General features: G+C 40.6%; 1 protein-coding gene across 1 annotated transcript; it reads right to left on the reverse strand.

The window, feature by feature from the left end:
* Positions 1 to 973: 973 nt before the first annotated feature.
* On the reverse strand, positions 974 to 16,573 carry QPCT (glutaminyl-peptide cyclotransferase). The gene is made up of 7 exons (XM_072856542.1): positions 16,142 to 16,573; positions 11,926 to 12,072; positions 9,242 to 9,523; positions 6,488 to 6,664; positions 5,512 to 5,611; positions 4,909 to 5,025; positions 974 to 2,786 (listed from the first exon to the last, which is right to left on the reverse strand). Exons 1-7 carry the CDS (start codon positions 16,271 to 16,273, stop codon positions 2,641 to 2,643), a joined length of 1,101 nt encoding a protein of 366 aa, XP_072712643.1. The 5' UTR covers positions 16,274 to 16,573; the 3' UTR covers positions 974 to 2,640.
* Positions 16,574 to 17,733: the final 1,160 nt, after the last annotated feature.

The raw sequence follows: 17,733 nt of genomic DNA on the forward strand, positions 1-17,733 counted from the left end.
CAAATGGCTAGACTTTCTCCTACCTGCCTGTTCTCCTCTGCCTTAGTAGCAGTGAGAACCCACCTTGCACCATGTCTTTGCTTTACTGACTACTTCAGGTTCTTTTGCTTTTGGGAGCTTAGATTCTTGGATGCAGGCAGTTACTGGGCTGATGTAAATTTTCCTTCCAGCAGTTATTTTTTAAATGAATGATCATATAAATTGCTAAGATGATCACCCTTCCCTCTTTAAGTAAAGCCTTTCCAAGGCTTACACCAGTTAAAAGATGGCCCTCCTGTACCAAAAAACCCACACCAAAACTAAAAAAAACCACAAAAAACAAGGGGGGGGGAGGGGGAAGCAAGCCTCTTCATGTTTTCTTCATGTTTTGAGAACCATTGAATCATATTACACCAACCTATGTCTCATTTATTTGAACTGAGTAAACATAATTCAAGAGAACTGCATGATCAGGCAGTGAGAAGTGGGTGACAAAACTTACATGCCAGAGATTTGGTTTAAATTACATGGTTAAATTATGGTTTCAACTAACTCTAATAGAGATTTTTAAAAATTAGGCTTTTCCCAGTTATAACAACCCTCTGATCCCATATTTCACAATGAAGCCTATTTTAAGTTAACTTTCAAATTATTGAAGAAGCAGAGTGGCACACTGCAAATGCATAAAGCGTTTTTCAGAGGCCCTGCAAAGTATGAAGTACCACAAGAGTTCACCTGTAAAAATGAAATTAGCCACACAAAGTGATGTTTAATATTTCTGTATATAGCCATTTTGTTACCTTTTTTCACCACTTAGGAGGGTGCAGTAGGTGCTTTATACTGCTCAGAGTATTCAAACTTCAGAAGATTTAATTTAGTAGTTTAGAATGTTTTCTCATGGGCTGAAGTAGAGGAGAATATGATAGCAAAGAGTTCAAATAGCTTTGATGTAGTTACACAGATGTTCAGTAATACGTGAAAATAAACACATCTGTCCAATTTTTAGAATTTTAATTGTATTCTATTTCAGAAGTTGCATGCAAAAATAGAAAAATTTCTCACAAATGTTGAAGTGATGGGAAAACATAAAATGCTTTTGTTTCACCTTGAGCAGCAAAACCAGATTGAATTTCATTTTCAGGCTGTCCCGTAATAGTAAAACTTTACAAATTTGCATTGCTGTAAATACGTATTTCTATTGCGACTTTAAAATATGTATGTAAATGTTGTCTTAGGTTCAGAAATATTTGCTTTAGGAAAATGGTAAAATACAGGCCAAATCTGACATGCCTACAACTCCATAGCTTATTTCCTTTTTAAATCTCTTTGCCCAGGACAGAACTTTCTAATGGAAGAAGTTCACAGCAGTAAAATACTGGCTTTTTTTTTCTCAGTTCATCCTCTACCAGCTTGATTTCCCACCCCCCCTTCAAATGCTCTCATCTTTTTCTCACCAGCGGAAACCATAATTCTGTAGGTAGCTTTTGAATACTGTTCTTCTGGCTGCTTCTGTTGATTTCATTCCAGGCTAGATTTTTGCTAGAGTGTTATACTAAATTTATTGAATAATTCCAGTAAGGAATGTAAAAGCACAGGGTTGTTAAACTGGTGAGTATCTTTTTCTGATATAGGCTATGGCTTGTCCTTACTTCTTGGTGCTTAAACTGTCTTCTTGCTTCTGACTCTCATACTTATTTTACTTTTAATAGATAGCACTTTGCATTTAAAATTATATTTATATAAAACTGTAGTTTCTAAAGTGATTGCTTTCCTAGCAGGATTACTTCTGATGTAATCTGTATTAAAAACAGCAGGTTTTTTTTTTTTATTTTGAGTCAAATTGTGAATGATTCTCACATGAACTAGTGGTGTGTGCTGGGGCGTTGCTCGCGCACACCACCTACTCTTCTGTTTATATCTCCTGTGTTGCAGTCAAAACATGATGGAAACCCCCACATACCTTCCTCTTAGCATCACTCCCCACCACCTTTCTCCATCAAAAAGTATCCAACAAACAACAGGGAGAAAACTGAATTTGGGTTATTTCTCTGTTTCCTGGTGGCCTGCTGTCTGCAGACAAGAGCCCTTGTGGCTTTCCTTGTAGGGGAAGGAGGAGAGGAAGCAGGGAGGATCAAAAATCCCTTCTGTGTGTCAGGAGGTCTAGCAACTCATTTCACAATGAGGTGGTTTAGTTCACCCCAAAGTAGAAGTTTGGTTTAGTATGATTTTTTTAGTATTTTAGTATGACCTGTTTTGATAATGTGGTCTAAATTTCCATTGCTGAACACTGCACAAGTTGGTCATGCCTTGTAAAAACTGTAGCTAACACTGAAGTCAGGAGGCGTTCCCTCCTGGGATCTTAATATGTGACATAAGACAGTTATAACAGTGTGGAAAAATTCTGGGTTTTTTTATTCAGAGGTAAGGCATGGAAAGATCAAATTCTTTCCAGGCTGCAACTGATAACTGATTCTTATTTAATGTTATCTTATTTGGCTACATGGAACATTGGGTCAGGAACAGCTGAATCAACAATCAGTCTAGCAAGAGCTGTCATTATATTTTGCTTCGCTTTAGTGCTGTCCAATGCAATTAAATAGCAAATGTGAAGGTGGGCAAACAGTATTTAAAATGGAGTATGATTTGTTGCCATTTTGTCTATCACAGGTTTAGATATTCCAGTACAAACACTTGCAGGATTTTGCTGAGATTGTCAATAGTGGTTTTGTCAAGGTTTTCTTCTGTGTCCTCCATGGTATGCCATACTGCCGGAAAAGGGGATGGAATCAGATGTAGCACTGGAACCCCTATAAGGAGGAAAGTGAAATTTGGAGAAGAAATATTGGAGAAGTTCTGTTAAGCCAATTGATATGTTGCCATTTAGCAACAGAGTCAGGTAACTGCTCAATATGCTCACTTTGTAGAGGAGTGTGTGTCACTGCAACTTCCTTTTATCTTCTCTTTTTTTGAAGCCTGTGACTGCAGCCCATCCATTTCATTGTGTATTTCCTGAAATGGGCACCTTCCTTTCCTTTGAGTACTTTTCCCTCTTTTTTTTTTTTTTTTTTAAGGCACCTGTAGCTAGTAGTTTTTTCTGTGATACTTGTTTTTTGTGTTGGGGGTTTTTTGAGATCCTTTGCATTGTAGTTGTTGATACTGTGTGTAGGAGCTACAGAAGGGTGCTAATGCAGCTCCCCAAACCCTAAACTGATTACCATGTTCTTCTGACAGTGTTAAGATTGAGCACTTTTTTGAAGCAGTTTTTAGTGCTCTCCATAAATGGCAAAATAGGGTGTCTCTATTTTTACTCTGTAAAAATAGAAGCACCGTTATGCTCAGATAAAAGAACTTCCACTTGAAAGGATCTGTATCACTGCATGTATATATATACATCAAGCCACCTATACATACTGCAGCTTTTAAGTAAAAGAGGAATTAAATCAGCCTTGTGCTTCCTGATCGCTTTTTGGGGGTAGTGGTGGAGCATTGTTTCTCTCCAGCCTCTTTCCTGGTTTACTGCTTTTCCTATGTCATTTTTCAGCTGCATACCACTAAGGGGAATCTATTTTCTTCACTAGGTGTTAATCACGTTATTAGAAAAGGTTTTGAGGTGTGGTCATTGTTTTCCTCTATCAGGTTCTCCTATGTAGGATTTTTTATATCCCTGGACGTGCATATGGTGGCTGTGTTGGTTTTGTTGGACCCAGGCCCTGCTTTGCTGTGAAAAATTAAAGATTCATGGAGCTGAAGAGCCATTGAGCAGGAGACAGTAACCATAGCTCAGTGAAGAGCGCGCTCACTTGGTGGTGGAGAAGTGTAGCTGCTCTTGTGCCTGCTTCCAGAGCTGTGTGCACATTTTATATTACTCGGTAGTTAACAGAGCATAAGCAATGGTAAAATTAGGGGCTGGATATGAAAACGCCTCCCTCGTTTCCTAGGTAGATACCCTCTTCATTGAACTAGTGTTACATTCCTTTTTGCTTAACTCTTCTCTAGCAATGTGACTCTTGTAGTCCTTGCTGTGCAGTGGAAAACTTCAACCAGAAGAGTTTACTATATCTACTGCCCTTCTTTGGCCCACTTTAGTTTTGAAGATGCTCTGCTGAGTGCTTGAACCGAGAAGGACATCAAATCCACATCTTGAACTTGGACAAGTGCTTTAATCACTGACCTGTAGCTTGACAAGGTGGCAGCACTAGTACAACTGCTTTCCCTTTCTTTGATTGCATCCCAAAGGAAAAGAATGAACGCAGGGTAAGAGGCCATGGTGTAGGTGTTTGCCAGAAGAAATGCTTAGGTAGGGAATCCCAGTTTCAGGTTTGTGACTAATTCCAGGAGGGATTTCAGGCATATTGTCGTTTGCTATTTCTGCTGGCTACTCTTGTGTACCTTTCACACCCCTCAAGCTGACAGTTGTGAAATCTCCATTCTCTTTAGTGAATGAGGATGTCTAATTTGAGTATGTGAGTTTTTGCAGGAGTCAGTACCTTCAAATTTAAACAGGTAATAGTGAGCATTACTGTAACTTTGACAACGGATCTTTAGAGATTTTTGTAGTCTTTGAAGATATGACCCTTGAGTTTTTCACTGCTCCTAGAAATAGTAACTAGCTGGCTAGTGTGGTATGTAGTGATATCCCACCGGATCAGAGTTGCTTATCTTTGTAGGACGCTACTGCTGACAGAAATTTCCATTATCTCTGTGCCATTGGAGTTGTGCTTATGCAAAATGACGATGGGTATGTTTTATCAGTGCTTTTGTTCGGGTATGTTTTTCAAAGCTGTGACTCTTGGCCTGCGTAAAGTTGTATTTGGAAGCCTCAAGTTGGGGCAAATAAGCTTGAAAAACAGGCTCAAATGTACTTGCTCATTCACTAAATGATGCATTTGTTACTGAACTTATATTTTAAAATATAAGAGCTTCCGGTACCTCTTAATAAAAATGGAACATGGTCATCTTCAACCAAGCCTCGATGTAAAATAGTCTGGAAATACTGCCTTTCAACAAAGTGATTCTTCAACAGATTCATGTTGTGTAGCTCTTGCTCTGTAATTCACAATGAAAGTGATTATTACGACTTTTGGACAATATGAAGCCTGTTAGCACATTTGAATTATTTTTCCTCTCACATGGAAGCTTTTTCCATCAAAGAAGAAAAAGAAGTTGATGACTGTCTTTTGCATTTGTTTAGTACTTAGAAGACCTCCAGATTGGTGCTATTACTGTCATTTTACAGAAGTGAGAACTAAAACACAGAAGTGAAGCAGTTCCCAAGAGTCGCAGAATGACAATCAGTAATAGAATCTGTTTCGTGGCTTCCAAGTGTCTGGGAATCTTCCTCAGGTATTTTATTAATTAAATATTAAAATCTTTGTACAGGTTTAAGATGCACCAAATTTAACATTTACATTATTAAATATTATAACTGTAAAACAGAAAAGTAATCTAAAAGTCTGATTTACAGGACTTAATACATTCAGAAACTACACACTAAATTTTCAAATTAATCAAAGCCCATACCCCTCTTCTTACCAATTGCTTGAAGCCTCTGAAACCATCGAATAGTGTTTAAAAAGTAATTGGGAAAGACTGGGTTTGGTGCACCAATTAAATCCAGTAGTACAAGCAGGTCCTACAGAAGAAAGAATCCTTAATACAGAATTCTTTACACCATCAACAGCAGCAGCAGCAATGAAACTTCTTGGTTCCTGTATAGGCCATGACTACTAGGTCTTTGAAAGCTCTGGCCAAAGATCTGACTTTTCTACCATGGTGCCTGAGAAGAACTCATTAGCAGAACCCAATTCCAATCTGATGCATTTTGCTGTCTTTCTGAGGAGGAAAATGGTAGGCCATTTCTCTGTTCATCAAGCTGAAGCAGACTGCATCGCTTTGTTTGCAGTTCATGTGTTCTATCCCTTTAAAAGAAAAGCTATGGTAGGTGGGGAGAAAGAGGAGGAAATTGCTTCTTCCCCAGAGCACAACAAAGTCTGTCAAGGGAAAGACATTTTATGAGTCACAAGATACAGTGACAGAAGAAAAGTGTCTCAGCAGTGAGCAGGGAAACTAGAAGGCAGTAGGGAGAAGGGAGCAGACAACCGGAATGTTAGTAGGAATCAAAGGGAAACAGAGCTTGCTGTAGCTTCACGCTGAGTTAGGGGAGATTTTTTCATAGACCGATACTATGTCTGTGCTCTTTCCTAATCACTTTGAATTATCTCTCTTGAAGAAGGTGGGTATCCTAGTTTATATTCTAATACATTTGTGTATTTTGATTTTTCTATGACTCCTCCTCATACTTGCATGGAGAAGATCTAAGCAGATTCACCTGAAAAGCTTTTGCCAACTCGCTATTTTATCACATCTCATAAAATTTCCACAAGTCTGCTTCTTCCTTTAACTTTGGTGGGGTTTGTGGTTTCTTGGGAATTTGGCCAATTACTTACTAATTAAAGATTAAAAAAAATGCAATTTACTATTACTCATTAGGGAGGTGAAAGCCACTTACTATGCCCTGAAGCTGATTTGTGGTTGTTGAACCAGGTGGATGTGGAGTAGATACCATTTTTCGAGCTAAGTGTTGAGAGCCATAGAGGGAATCGGAAGAGGACCACCGGACAAAGGCTTCTTCACCATCAAAAAAAATGAGCTGAAGTGAAAGGTCTGGTCTTGACGTTGAGCTGGTCTGTTGGAGGAAGTTAAAAGTAACATAACTGATTCTGGCTAGCACATTAAATAAAGGACAAATACTGTAGTCATATAAGCAATATCAGTAGGGGTGTATTTTCAAGGTACCTTATGCAAACCTTCCTATGGCTGTTAAACACAGGTTATGGTGTAATAGTGGTAGTGATCAGTCATTATTATTTATCTAGCACAGTGACACGTTCTCCAGTCTGGTATCACTTTGGTTCTGGTTAAAAGTTTCATTTCTGACTTTAGTGGACATGAGCCGAGTATGTTGAGACAGGTCTGCAAAACCAGGTAGTGGAAACATCATCTCAAATAACGAGGAGACATGTTAGCAACAACACCTGATGTGAGTACTAATATTATTACTTGATAGCGCCACAAAGGAGTAATATCTCTGCTACCGTTGTGCATCAGTGGAGGTGAATTATGTATTTTAAAGTTGAAGGTTCTTTGAGGGACAAAGAGCAGTCAGTCATGAGAAGAATGACCATTTCTTTTCCTTCAGGGGGACTCGCAACCACCCAGGTGACTTTACCCTAAAACCAAAGCACAGAGAGTGGAGTAGATACGCCCTTCCCTTTCAACAACCAAAAATATCACAGCAGTAAGAACTGAGAATATATATGATTAATGTATTTAAGGTCACAAAGGAGGCATCTGTGTCGACTTTCTTCCCAATTTAGAAGGAGCCTTTTTTCTCTCTCTGTTTACTAACCGAAGACTTGTTTGCACTGGCAGTGTTTCCTAATAATCTACAACATGGCTAAACCCAGTTTGGTTCCACTATATGAACAGTTTTGGGAACTGTAGTCTTGGCAGTTGCCATAAATATTTTAACCCCTCTAGGAATTAATGTTACTTCAAGTGAAATTGCATGATGTGGTTAAAAAGGTGGGGTCACTGGCAACAGTCATGTCCTGTATGGGCTACAACTCCCAACTAGCTGGAGCTGATCCAATATAAACAGTAGTGGAAAACTTCTATAAAATGTTGCTCACGTAGGCAAGATGATATTGATTATACTCACAGCGATATATGGATTTCTCTAATGGCAATGCTTTGCTGCCCTTTGTCCTTTGCACAGGACAGAGCTCTTTTGATAGCAGTCATTTTGCATTACATTCTGGAGGAAACGGTATTAATGCTACTTGAATTTTAGAAAGTTCTGTTTCTAATTATTATTATTACTGTTTAACACATTCCCAGGTCTGAATAATGTAGAGACATCTCTTTGTCCTTTAATTTTAAACTTAATCTACATAACTGGAGAAACATCAAGATAAAAATCACAGCTTCAAGTCAAAGTATAAATAGATCTGGCTGAAAACATAACAAGTCTGTTATGCTACTATGAGCAGAGCAAAAAGGTCATAGCTAATGTATTAAGCAGATGGATCCCAAAGTATATTTTAACAGACTGTACAAATGGTAACCTGTGCAAAGTAATTAGATTGCCTTTTTGTCAAATGCTGTCATCTTACATGATAAAACAATTTAATCAAAAAATGATGCATTACTTGCGAAAAATTCCAGTCTTCAAGTCAGTGTGCAGGTTGTTCCATAAATAACCATCAGGCAAATTTATTCTAAATGAAGCTTCTAAATGAAAGCATATGTATTACAGGAGTGCTTTGTTTTGTGACTAAAAACATCGGCATATTCTTAATCTTCTAATTCTTAAATATTCTAATGTCAGAAGGCATCAAATCAGTTTCTGGAAACAACTGCTGACAAGTAATCTTAGTACCTGAGCTGAGTGTATTGCTGACACGTTGTAAAGCATTTGAGAGACCTTTTCCTGTGAAAGCTCTGTTAGTGTATGAGAAGTATTCTTCTGTAAATAGTAAACACCAAACCAGTAGATGGCACTCATGAATCTCTAATCCTATGAGTTTATAGGATCAATAGATTTTTGTGCCCAGCAATGGCAGCACTTTGAAGTGGATTTTCATAGCATAGGTAACACAGATTGATAATACTATACTATTACTTGGCTGTTTTCCTGTACTCAGCCATCACTCATTTCATAAATAAACTATTCAAATTGATAAAGGAAAACAAGAGGAAAAACTTGAAATCATTAAGGGATGGAGGGATATGAGTGTAACTCTCCTGTAGAGCAATTAGTTCATCCGTCTCCCAAAACAGAATACAACTGAGAGATTTCAAAAATGCAAGACTCGGAAAGCAACAAAACTTTGTCAATGACCCTGGATGTTACTGGATACGATAGGAGCTTGAGTAAGGGTTCTGTGCCTTTCAGATAGAAAGTAGAATATCTCGCTGCTGTGTCTATGAAGCATGTATTATTAATGTATAAATTGTTATTTTTATATAGTATATATTTATTAGATAATTTTTAGATAGCCACCCTTTGCATAAGAAGTTTTAATGTGCTAATGTACTCTAAAGTAGTAGATACAGATCTCTGTTCTGTTCTTCTTTAAGTCAATAGGAGTTTGGCACAGCATTCAGAGAATCAGACACGCAGGCTGTGGGAGAGAACATGGAAGTGCCCTAAGGCCTATTGCTATTGCAAAAACAAATGAAAATGGAAGAAGCAAACTACCTTGATTAACTGAAGCTTGTTATCCAAGGCACGTGCCAGCTCCAATATCATAGCACAAGGCACAGCTGAATCAGTTGCTCCTACAAACACTCTCTCCTGCCATTGTTGTCCAAAGAATTTTGAGTCGTAGTGGCAAGCAAGCACTAGATGGCGTTTTGCAGAGGGGTCAAGGGTGCTGATAATATTTGAAAATGTCTGATATCCATATGGTGTATATGTCTGAAACGTATCTTCTTCAATTTCCCAACCAGCCTGTAATCTTTGAAGACGGCGCTTGATGTGCTACAATTAAAAAAAAAAAATCAGATTTATATTGCTTGCTTCAGAAAGATGTTGCAGACAAACTGTCATTAGCTAATTAATAGTGGTGCTTAAGCTTATTTCTGTAAGTTCATGGTATTTTTAAAAGATAAATTTTATAGCAAAAACTGTAGTGTCACTATATAAAACAAGCAACATCTTTGCTACCTTAGCCTCTGACTGGCTCACTTGCTTTTCATTTCTCCCTTTTGTCTCTTGTCTTTGGAGTCGGAGGGTGCTTTGAATGATTGCCCATTAATATGACACATTAAGAGCTTGATCTCTGAAGTTTCCAGGCCACTGTTTTTTCAGATGTAACCAGGACAGCTTTAATGTTTACCTCTTCAAATCTACACTCAGTTGTGTCATTAAATTAAAAGTCAAAACTGGCTGCAGAGAACTTGGTGTGGCTATTTTGACAATTACCATGCATACATGCCACAGCAGTATAAAAAAAAATGCTGGGGTTTTTGTGTGTGTTTGGTGTGGGGTTGTTTTTTTTTTTAAATTTTTTTAGCTTCCATGAGAAATCTGCCTTTCAAGTGACATAAGTTGTTTACAAGGCTGTAAGAGACAGTCTGATTCCTGTAAATTAAAGAAAGAATTAAACATTTCAGAACGATGTTTTAAAAATGAAATCCTGTAAGTGTAGCTCATGTGAAGATAAAAATTAAGACAGTGAATCTATAAAAGAGATCATTCATTTTAGGTGTTTTCCTACCTAAAAAGAATACCTCTAACAACCCCAGTTATACTTAGTACAGAGTTCTGGCTAACTCTTATTTAAAGGGCCATCTCTGTTGAGAAGCTTATTTTTATGGGTCCCTAGGGTGCTTCTTCAAGGCAGATTCCTCTCTCTTTAAATAAACATTAGGAAAAGCCTCTAAGGGGAAAAAAAGAAAATAGACTTTGAAGACTTGTCCTGCTTTTAGTGAAGTCAGTGGGAATATTGCCATAAGTTTTAGTGCTAGAACAAACTTCCATTTTGTTTGTGGTCACCCTCTGAAAGCTTTTATGGCATTGTATGGTCTATCTGCTATCTGTAGGCAGAGCAAAGGACGTCTGTTATCAATTAAGGGGAATATCTAAGCCTGGATGGAGTTCCCAGTGTGCACTAGCCATGACTGGCACTAGCCTTCTCCCTTAAAGGAGTCTGGCGCTTTTTCTGTGTCTTAACAAAGAAACGTCATCCATTTCAAACTCCATTGTGCTTTGACAATGGAGGACTCTTCTTTTTTTCCTTTGGTGGGGGTCTACTTTAGTACATGCTGTTACCTTGTAACAGGATGATCCTGTTTTGAACATGATTTGTGGTTTTCTAGCCTAGGCTCAGCTGTTTTTTTGTTTTTCTTACTTTTTCCCCTTTCATTTGGCTGTCTTCCAGGGTATCACTAAAGAAACCACAGAACTAAATCTACAGAGACATGCGCATGCAGACACACACACACAAAGCATACAAAAGCTGCATTTTTCCCATCTACCAATTGCAGAGTGGCAAATAAACTTATTGTAGTTAGGGCTATCTTGGAGCTGTTGAGTCACTGCCTAAAGGGTAGATGAAGGCTACTGAGATGTTGTGAATGTCTTCTGGTAAACTCAGCTGTACCACTGGTTTAGTCTCCCGTTTGGCTAATGTAATCCGGAGCCAGCATGGCACACAGTCCTGAAGATGCCCACGCTGTGAGTGCAGAGCAGAGGTGCCGACAGGGCAGCAACCCAGTTGTGTGGTAACTCCTTGTGGCTCAAATACAATGTGCTGGAGCTTTTACTGGCTTGGGGCCAGGTGCAATCTGGATATGTTAGCCCAGCATTCACGCACTGCTGTGCTTGGGCCAGCGGAGCTAGCGTGGTACTTGGACCAGTGCTGCACTTTGTCATGTTGACCAGTTCATCTGCCTGAGCGTTTGGGCCCCCCAATCCCTTTTCATGCTGATACACCTGTCTGAGGCAACACTACAGGGGAGTGTAACAGCACAGGACCTCTCCAGAAAAAGGGCAGGGGAGTATCATTTATTTCATACCTGTGTAGGGTTCCAGGGGATTTGAACCAGTGACCAAAAGCCTGCATGTGTGAGGGAAAGGACAACTGTTGTGTTGTACTTTGGGTACCAAACCTGAGGTGAGCTTTTTAATTTAAAACATAAACTTTAAAATAATTCTTTTTAACTTAATTTTTTTTTCATTGTGCTGTGCAGCCCTGGGAAATAATGTCAGCTAAAGTGTAAGCTGTGTCATGTAGGCTCTATGCAGTCTAGACTTGAACAATGACAGAGTTCATCCTACAGAATGAAAGGAATGTGTCTGTCCCTTTAGTGGTCACTGAAGGCACTACCAGAATACAAATAATAGATGTTCTTAGAGGTTTTCAGGAAATGTTGTCTTACCTGTCGTACGACATAATTTCCTGGTGATCCTGAGTATCTTTCTATCAGGATAGGGCGCAAATCATTCTCCCACATCTCAGAAACATCTGTGTTTGCTGCAACTTTTTGAATAGTGTCGGAATGTAAAATTCTTGGTTGGTGAGAATACTATAGAAAGGAGAAAAAGGGAAAGATTGCTATAGCTATAACTATTACTAGACCTTTTTAACCATAGTTTTCTTCAGAATTACAGTAAATGGGATACATTGGGATATTTTGATTTACTGACAACAAAAAGTAATCTTAAAAGTTTTTCTCTCAAAAATTATTGACATTTTTGGGTTCTCTCTTTTCTAATATCTTAATTCTACATACATGCAGTCATGTCTGCAACTATACCACCTTCAAATGAGGTTTCCATTGAGACAAACACCAGAAGCTTTGTTTTTAGTAGTAATAATATTTAGTTTATTCTGTGTCTACATTATGAGGTGCAGTACTGCAAAGAAATGCATAAGCTAGCTCAGTGCTAGAAAGAGTGAAGCTGTGTCATTGTGGGCTCTGCCCACAGTGGTGGTATTGGTGTGACTAGACAGCATAGCGCAGCTCATTTGGGGCTAGCTGGGGTATACGTCAGCTTTGTGACACATGGGTTAACCTCAGAATTGTCAGCTTGTCTCCTGCCACAACAGCTAGTAGTGATAGCTACCTCCCAAGCGGCTTCTTTTCTGTTGCCTAAGCATGGACCTTTAGAGCTATTTCAGGTGACCTAGAATACTTGAGACATCCTCATGGGCATGGCAAATGCATGTCAAAAGATGTGCAAGAGCCTTGTGCTGCTCTGGAGTGGTAGCTGAATGCCAGGTGGGATCCCCAAGGACATCTCAAATGCCCCTTTCGGCACCTGATTTGAACCTACCCACACGCCAGCAATTGTCTCCTTAGGAACTTCCTGAGCCACTCCTGTTTTTATAGATTCCTATTTTAGGCACTATCATAGGATGCTCCTATCATATCCATTCCTTATTTCTATCATAGAGGCTTCCCTCTCCTCCTCTCCTCTCACTGAAAAATCCTGGTCTGTTTATTTGTTCTTTGATCAGAACTGCCTTACATGATTGATCAGACTTGCTGTCCTTCAGCGTACCCTCTCTACCTCATTCTTTTTGAGATGATGGTACAGGATAATGTCAGGATAGAGGATAATGGCATTTTCTATTTTATTATTTTCCTTTCTTAAAACTGTTTAACAACTGACTTGCTTTTGGGCTGCTGCTGCATTGAACTGACATTTTCACAGATGTATTTACTCTAACTGCATCATCATATACATTAACAAAAAATAAAAATACCATTGCCCTTCCTTTCCCGCTCACTCCTGTGCGTCACTTCACATTTGTCTGAAATGACTGCTGAAACTCATTACCGGGCCAGAAAGTGTACTGACCTGGAGATCTTCTGCAGTCCTGTAATAATGACCTGTTACCTTAATTACCCTGACTGACAAATATTGTTAAAAAATGTTTTTTGCCTCACTATTTGTCATCTTTTCTACTTCATTTATTTGTGTGCTGAGCAAAGCAGGTGCAAGCACAAATATTTTCTAGACTTCACTGTAAGCATTTAATTCTGCCCTTCTCTCTTTTGCTAGCTGTTTATCTACGTGTGGACCTTCCTCTAATTCCACTTCAGTTTACTTAGTGAAATTAAGTAGAGGGGAGACACAAAGACACTGAATCCTATGATGCCAATTTTAATATAGTGTTTAAGTTTAAAGCTGCATTTTAAGACTATAAGGACACCACATTTTAGGATGTGCAGTTGAAATTTTTAATGGTAGCAAATTTAGACATGGGTTAAAGAAAAATCACATTTCATCTGATATAAAGAAGAACTTTTACAAATTTAGAAATTGTATTGTACAAGATGCATAAACTGTCTTTTGAAAGACTAAACGTTTAATATGGTGGAATTTACACCAATGTAGAAAAGGCACAGACAAGAGAAAATGTTGTCAGGGAGCTGTTCTGTTTAGGAGGAGCAGGCTGTAAGAGGAGAAAGTCCAAAGCTATGCACTTCAGAAGAGTGTAGGAGGACAATTTAATTAAGGAAGTTCAGAAAATACTCCTTCAGTTGAACAAGTGAAGGGCTCATTTAGAATGTGGAATCATCTCCGTTCTAATATAGAGCATTCCTGGTAATTGTGGTCATTGAATCACTTTGCAAAGAAACATTATTATTGCTGAAGTACAAATATATGAAAACACTTCAGAAGAGATATAAATTCCCATTTCTAATAACAGAGATATCTTCAAATTTGGGAAGTGAAAGGAATTACAGAAGTGGTCATGAAATAAAAGAGAAGCAGAATGAGATCTGTAGGTGGCTCATTCATTACAGTGTTGGTCAATCTCTATTTCCTCCATGGCCACAGCAGGGAGGCAGAACAATGTATTTATGACAGGGCTACCACTAAACCTTTTGTACTAAGCTGCATAAAACTGCAAGACTTCAACTTCTACAAGTAGCCCATGCTTACCTTGCTGATTTTGGTATATTTCAGCTTGGGGCCAATGGAAGTTAGCTTCTAAGAACTCTTAAGTTTAGGACCTGATTCCTCCTCCTCAATGAGAGAAGGAGGGGAAGGTCTGTACGCTGTGCAACTTTCAACTTCTGGCTCACGCATCCCTTTAGGGAGAAGGAACGAAAGTTGTCAAGGGACAAGAATTTGATGAAAAAGAGGAAGTGGTTCTTGGTTAGTGTCTGCAGGGGCAGAGGAGTTCAGATGCTATGGTTCTGCAGTTAGATGATCCTGCTTACATCATTGGCAAGTAGATTGACTAGCTGGAATGGAATGACGTAAAGTGTATTGGTGTGGCTCAAGGGGCTGAAAAAAGGAGCACTGGGCCTACACGCTTGTATGTTGACTACTATGACTGAAGATTTAGCTTCACGTATTCTTATATATGTATATATACGTGTATTATGCATATTATAGAACTATTATATTGCAGATATGCAGTCTATACATGAGATAGATATCATATATATATGGTAAGATACAATTAGTAGAACAGAATGACAGTTTCTCTTTTTTTTTTTTTTTTTCCTTCAAAAAAAACCCAAACCAACACTTATTTGAATGGGGACTGAATAAAATCAAGGAGAAAGGGAATGACTAAGGGGAAGTGAGTGGAAACGTATGAGGGCAGCTTTATTTTGCCAGTTTGTCCTGGACTCTGATCTATTGGTGAAGAGAACGGTGTACTGGATTAGTGGAGTTCAGTCAGTTCTGGCTGAACTTTGAGTTCAGCTCTTCTACAAACACCTGGGGATGGGCCCTGAAAGTATATTTTCCGTTTGAAAATCCCTGAACCCTTTAATTGAATTAAATTTGCAGTTGTGTGCTCTCCCATGTTGCACGTGGTTTGGTTCTTCACAAGGAAACTATGTTAGTGTTTCATAATTGACCACTAAGAGTTGTTACACAGAGAAATCAGGGGTTTACTGCTTATTACCGTTTCATTAAACATTATCTTGAGACTGCTTTTTTCACTAGTTCATGCAACATTTTGAATTAAAACCAATATAGTATGGCTCTACAACATATTAGAATATTACATCCTTTCAAAACAATTATGCAGTAGCTACCAACACCATCCCTACTTGTTTTCCCTAGATAAATGTGCATCGCTGCTGGAAGAGCCGTTTTCTCAAACTAAGACACTGTCCTCTGAATCACCGTGATCACGTTGAAAATTGGAGTATGACAGAATGTTAATGGAATGTGATTTCGGATTTTGATCCCTCTTGTCCTGTTTGTGTTTCCTCTTAAACTCACTAACTGCCCCTGACAAGGCTTACTGTGCTGGCTGCCCGCTCCCAGGCGGCGTGAAAGGCATCGCTAACCTTTCAAACGTGTGAAGAAGGCTTGTTCTCTCCAGCCATCAGCTCGGGGGGAGAGGGAAGCCATGTTACCCACCCTCACCTGCGCTCCCCGAGCTCCCGCGCTGAGGGTGGGCCGGTGACCCACAGCGGAAAGGCATATTCGCGCCCAAGGCAGGATCCCATCAGGATGGATGCGCGAGGTTCCCGGCGGGGACCGGCACGCCGCGCGGGTGCGTGGGGGCACGTACTACCGCCCGGCTGCTGCTCCCTGCCTCCCGGGAAGGTGCTACCCGCCCCCGCAACCAAGTGGAGAGGCAAGAAGAGCCCGAGAAACGCAAACGTGACCCACCTTCTCCAGGGTCCAGTCTGCCCCGGTTTCCCTCCCGTGCACCAGGTGACAGCAGGCGACGGCGGAGAGGCACAGTGCGCCAAGCAGGCGGGAAACGGCCGCCGCCCCCTCGCCCCCGCCTGCCCCCGCCATCCCTCTCTTCTCCCCTCACGGCCGGGCGGCTCTCCCCGCGGGCCCCCTTCCCTCCGCCTTTCCGAGGCCCGGGGGTGGAAAGGGGAGAGCCAGGGCCGGTGCCGGCGGAGGAGGGGGAGAAGGGGCAGCGCTGGAGGGAGGGATGGGGGGGCTGCTGCAGGAGCAGAAGCAGAAGCGGGCGCTGGCTGCGGCAGCCGCACCTCTGCCAGCCTCTGGCAGCTCCTCTCCCCTCCGAAACGAGCCTCGTCCCTGGCACCACGTCAGCAGCGGCAGGAGGGCTGCCGGGGACCAACCCCGGGCCCTCGCCGCCCCCCCTCCCTCCTCTTCTCCTCCCCCGGGGCCGCCGTGTCGCAAGCGGAGGCTGGAGGGGGCTCGTGATTTTCGCCGTGAGGAAAGCTGTCGCTTGCGGTTTCCCCTGAAAACTCGTTTAGTGTTTCCAGGACGGCTTGGAAACGAACCGAGGCTCAGCGGCTCCCTGTGATCTCGGCGCGTGTGGGCACAGATGGGTGGCTCCAGGCTCCTGAATGCGGGCTCCGAGGGCGGCGTTGGGCTCCTGCTGAGAACGGGCCGTGGTCGTCGCTCATTACTGATGACCCGTTTGAAATGAGCATTCGTGAAGGGTCTTCAAAGGCAAGACCTACAGAATTGCAAAGCGGTTTAATCTATTATTTTATAAGCTCTTCTTGCGATCTTTTTTAGGCCTAAGCCGACAATCCTTGCTAAAATGACCATCCTGTCTTCAGGCATTTCAAATTCTGCAAGTACACCATTAACTACCAATGAAGCAAAATTTGTGGTGAGGCGATATTTTGCAGTAGACCAATTAAAATGATTACACCAAAGATACAAGCTTCTGAGCACACAAGCCCTTCTTTAGGTCATTTGACATCACCATCCTTGCCCTGCAGTGTTGTAGAAAACATCTGACTATTCTGCATCGCAGACATTCCGTTTGAAGTCTCCAATTTTTACATCATTCTTAAAGTTTAGACTTAATGCTAAAACAAATTGAAAGAAAAAGAAAGAAAGAAAGAAAGAAAGGAGAGAGGGAGGGAGGGAGGGAGCAGGAGTAATCATCTTGCTGCTTTTCAGCCTTGTACTGGAAAGCCCCATCCTGGAAACTACAGCTTTGCAAGTATTCAGAGTGTCTGCAAGGGTAATATTAGAGAAATTGAGCAATTTGTTGATATGCAGATTCTTGACCCAGATTCCACAGATTTCCTAGAAAAGCTGGTGGATCTGCTGCCCAGCATACAGATGGGATCTCCGGTGGTGATAGTTTTACTGCAGATTCAGCATCCTTCTAGCTGATACTCAGAATGTGGCTGTATCCAAATTTTTCCTATATGAGGAAGAGTTAATTTAAATCAATGCCATTTTTTTTTCCCCTCACAAAAGTAACAATTGCTTTGTTAGGAAATTGTTCCAAATGCAAAGCCAAGTCACTGGTGAATAGGGAA

The sequence above is a fragment of the Ciconia boyciana genome, chromosome 3, assembly GCF_034638445.1.
Source record: "Ciconia boyciana chromosome 3, ASM3463844v1, whole genome shotgun sequence".
NCBI lineage: Eukaryota > Metazoa > Chordata > Aves > Ciconiiformes > Ciconiidae > Ciconia > Ciconia boyciana.

Excerpts from the sequence above, each read along its gene's own strand:
- QPCT (XM_072856542.1), bottom strand. The coding sequence starts at position 16,273 with ATGGCGGGGGCAGGCGGGGGCGAGGGGGCGGCGGCCGTTTCCCGCCTG. Across the intron at positions 6,665-9,241 it reads ACAAGCTTCAGTTAATCAAG|ACCAGCTCAACGTCAAGACC; the intron begins GTAGTTTGCTTC and ends TTCCTCCAACAG. Across the intron at positions 5,026-5,511 it reads TCAGAGGCTTCAAGCAATTG|AGCAAGAGCTACACAACATG; the intron begins GTAAGAAGAGGG and ends TGTGAATTACAG.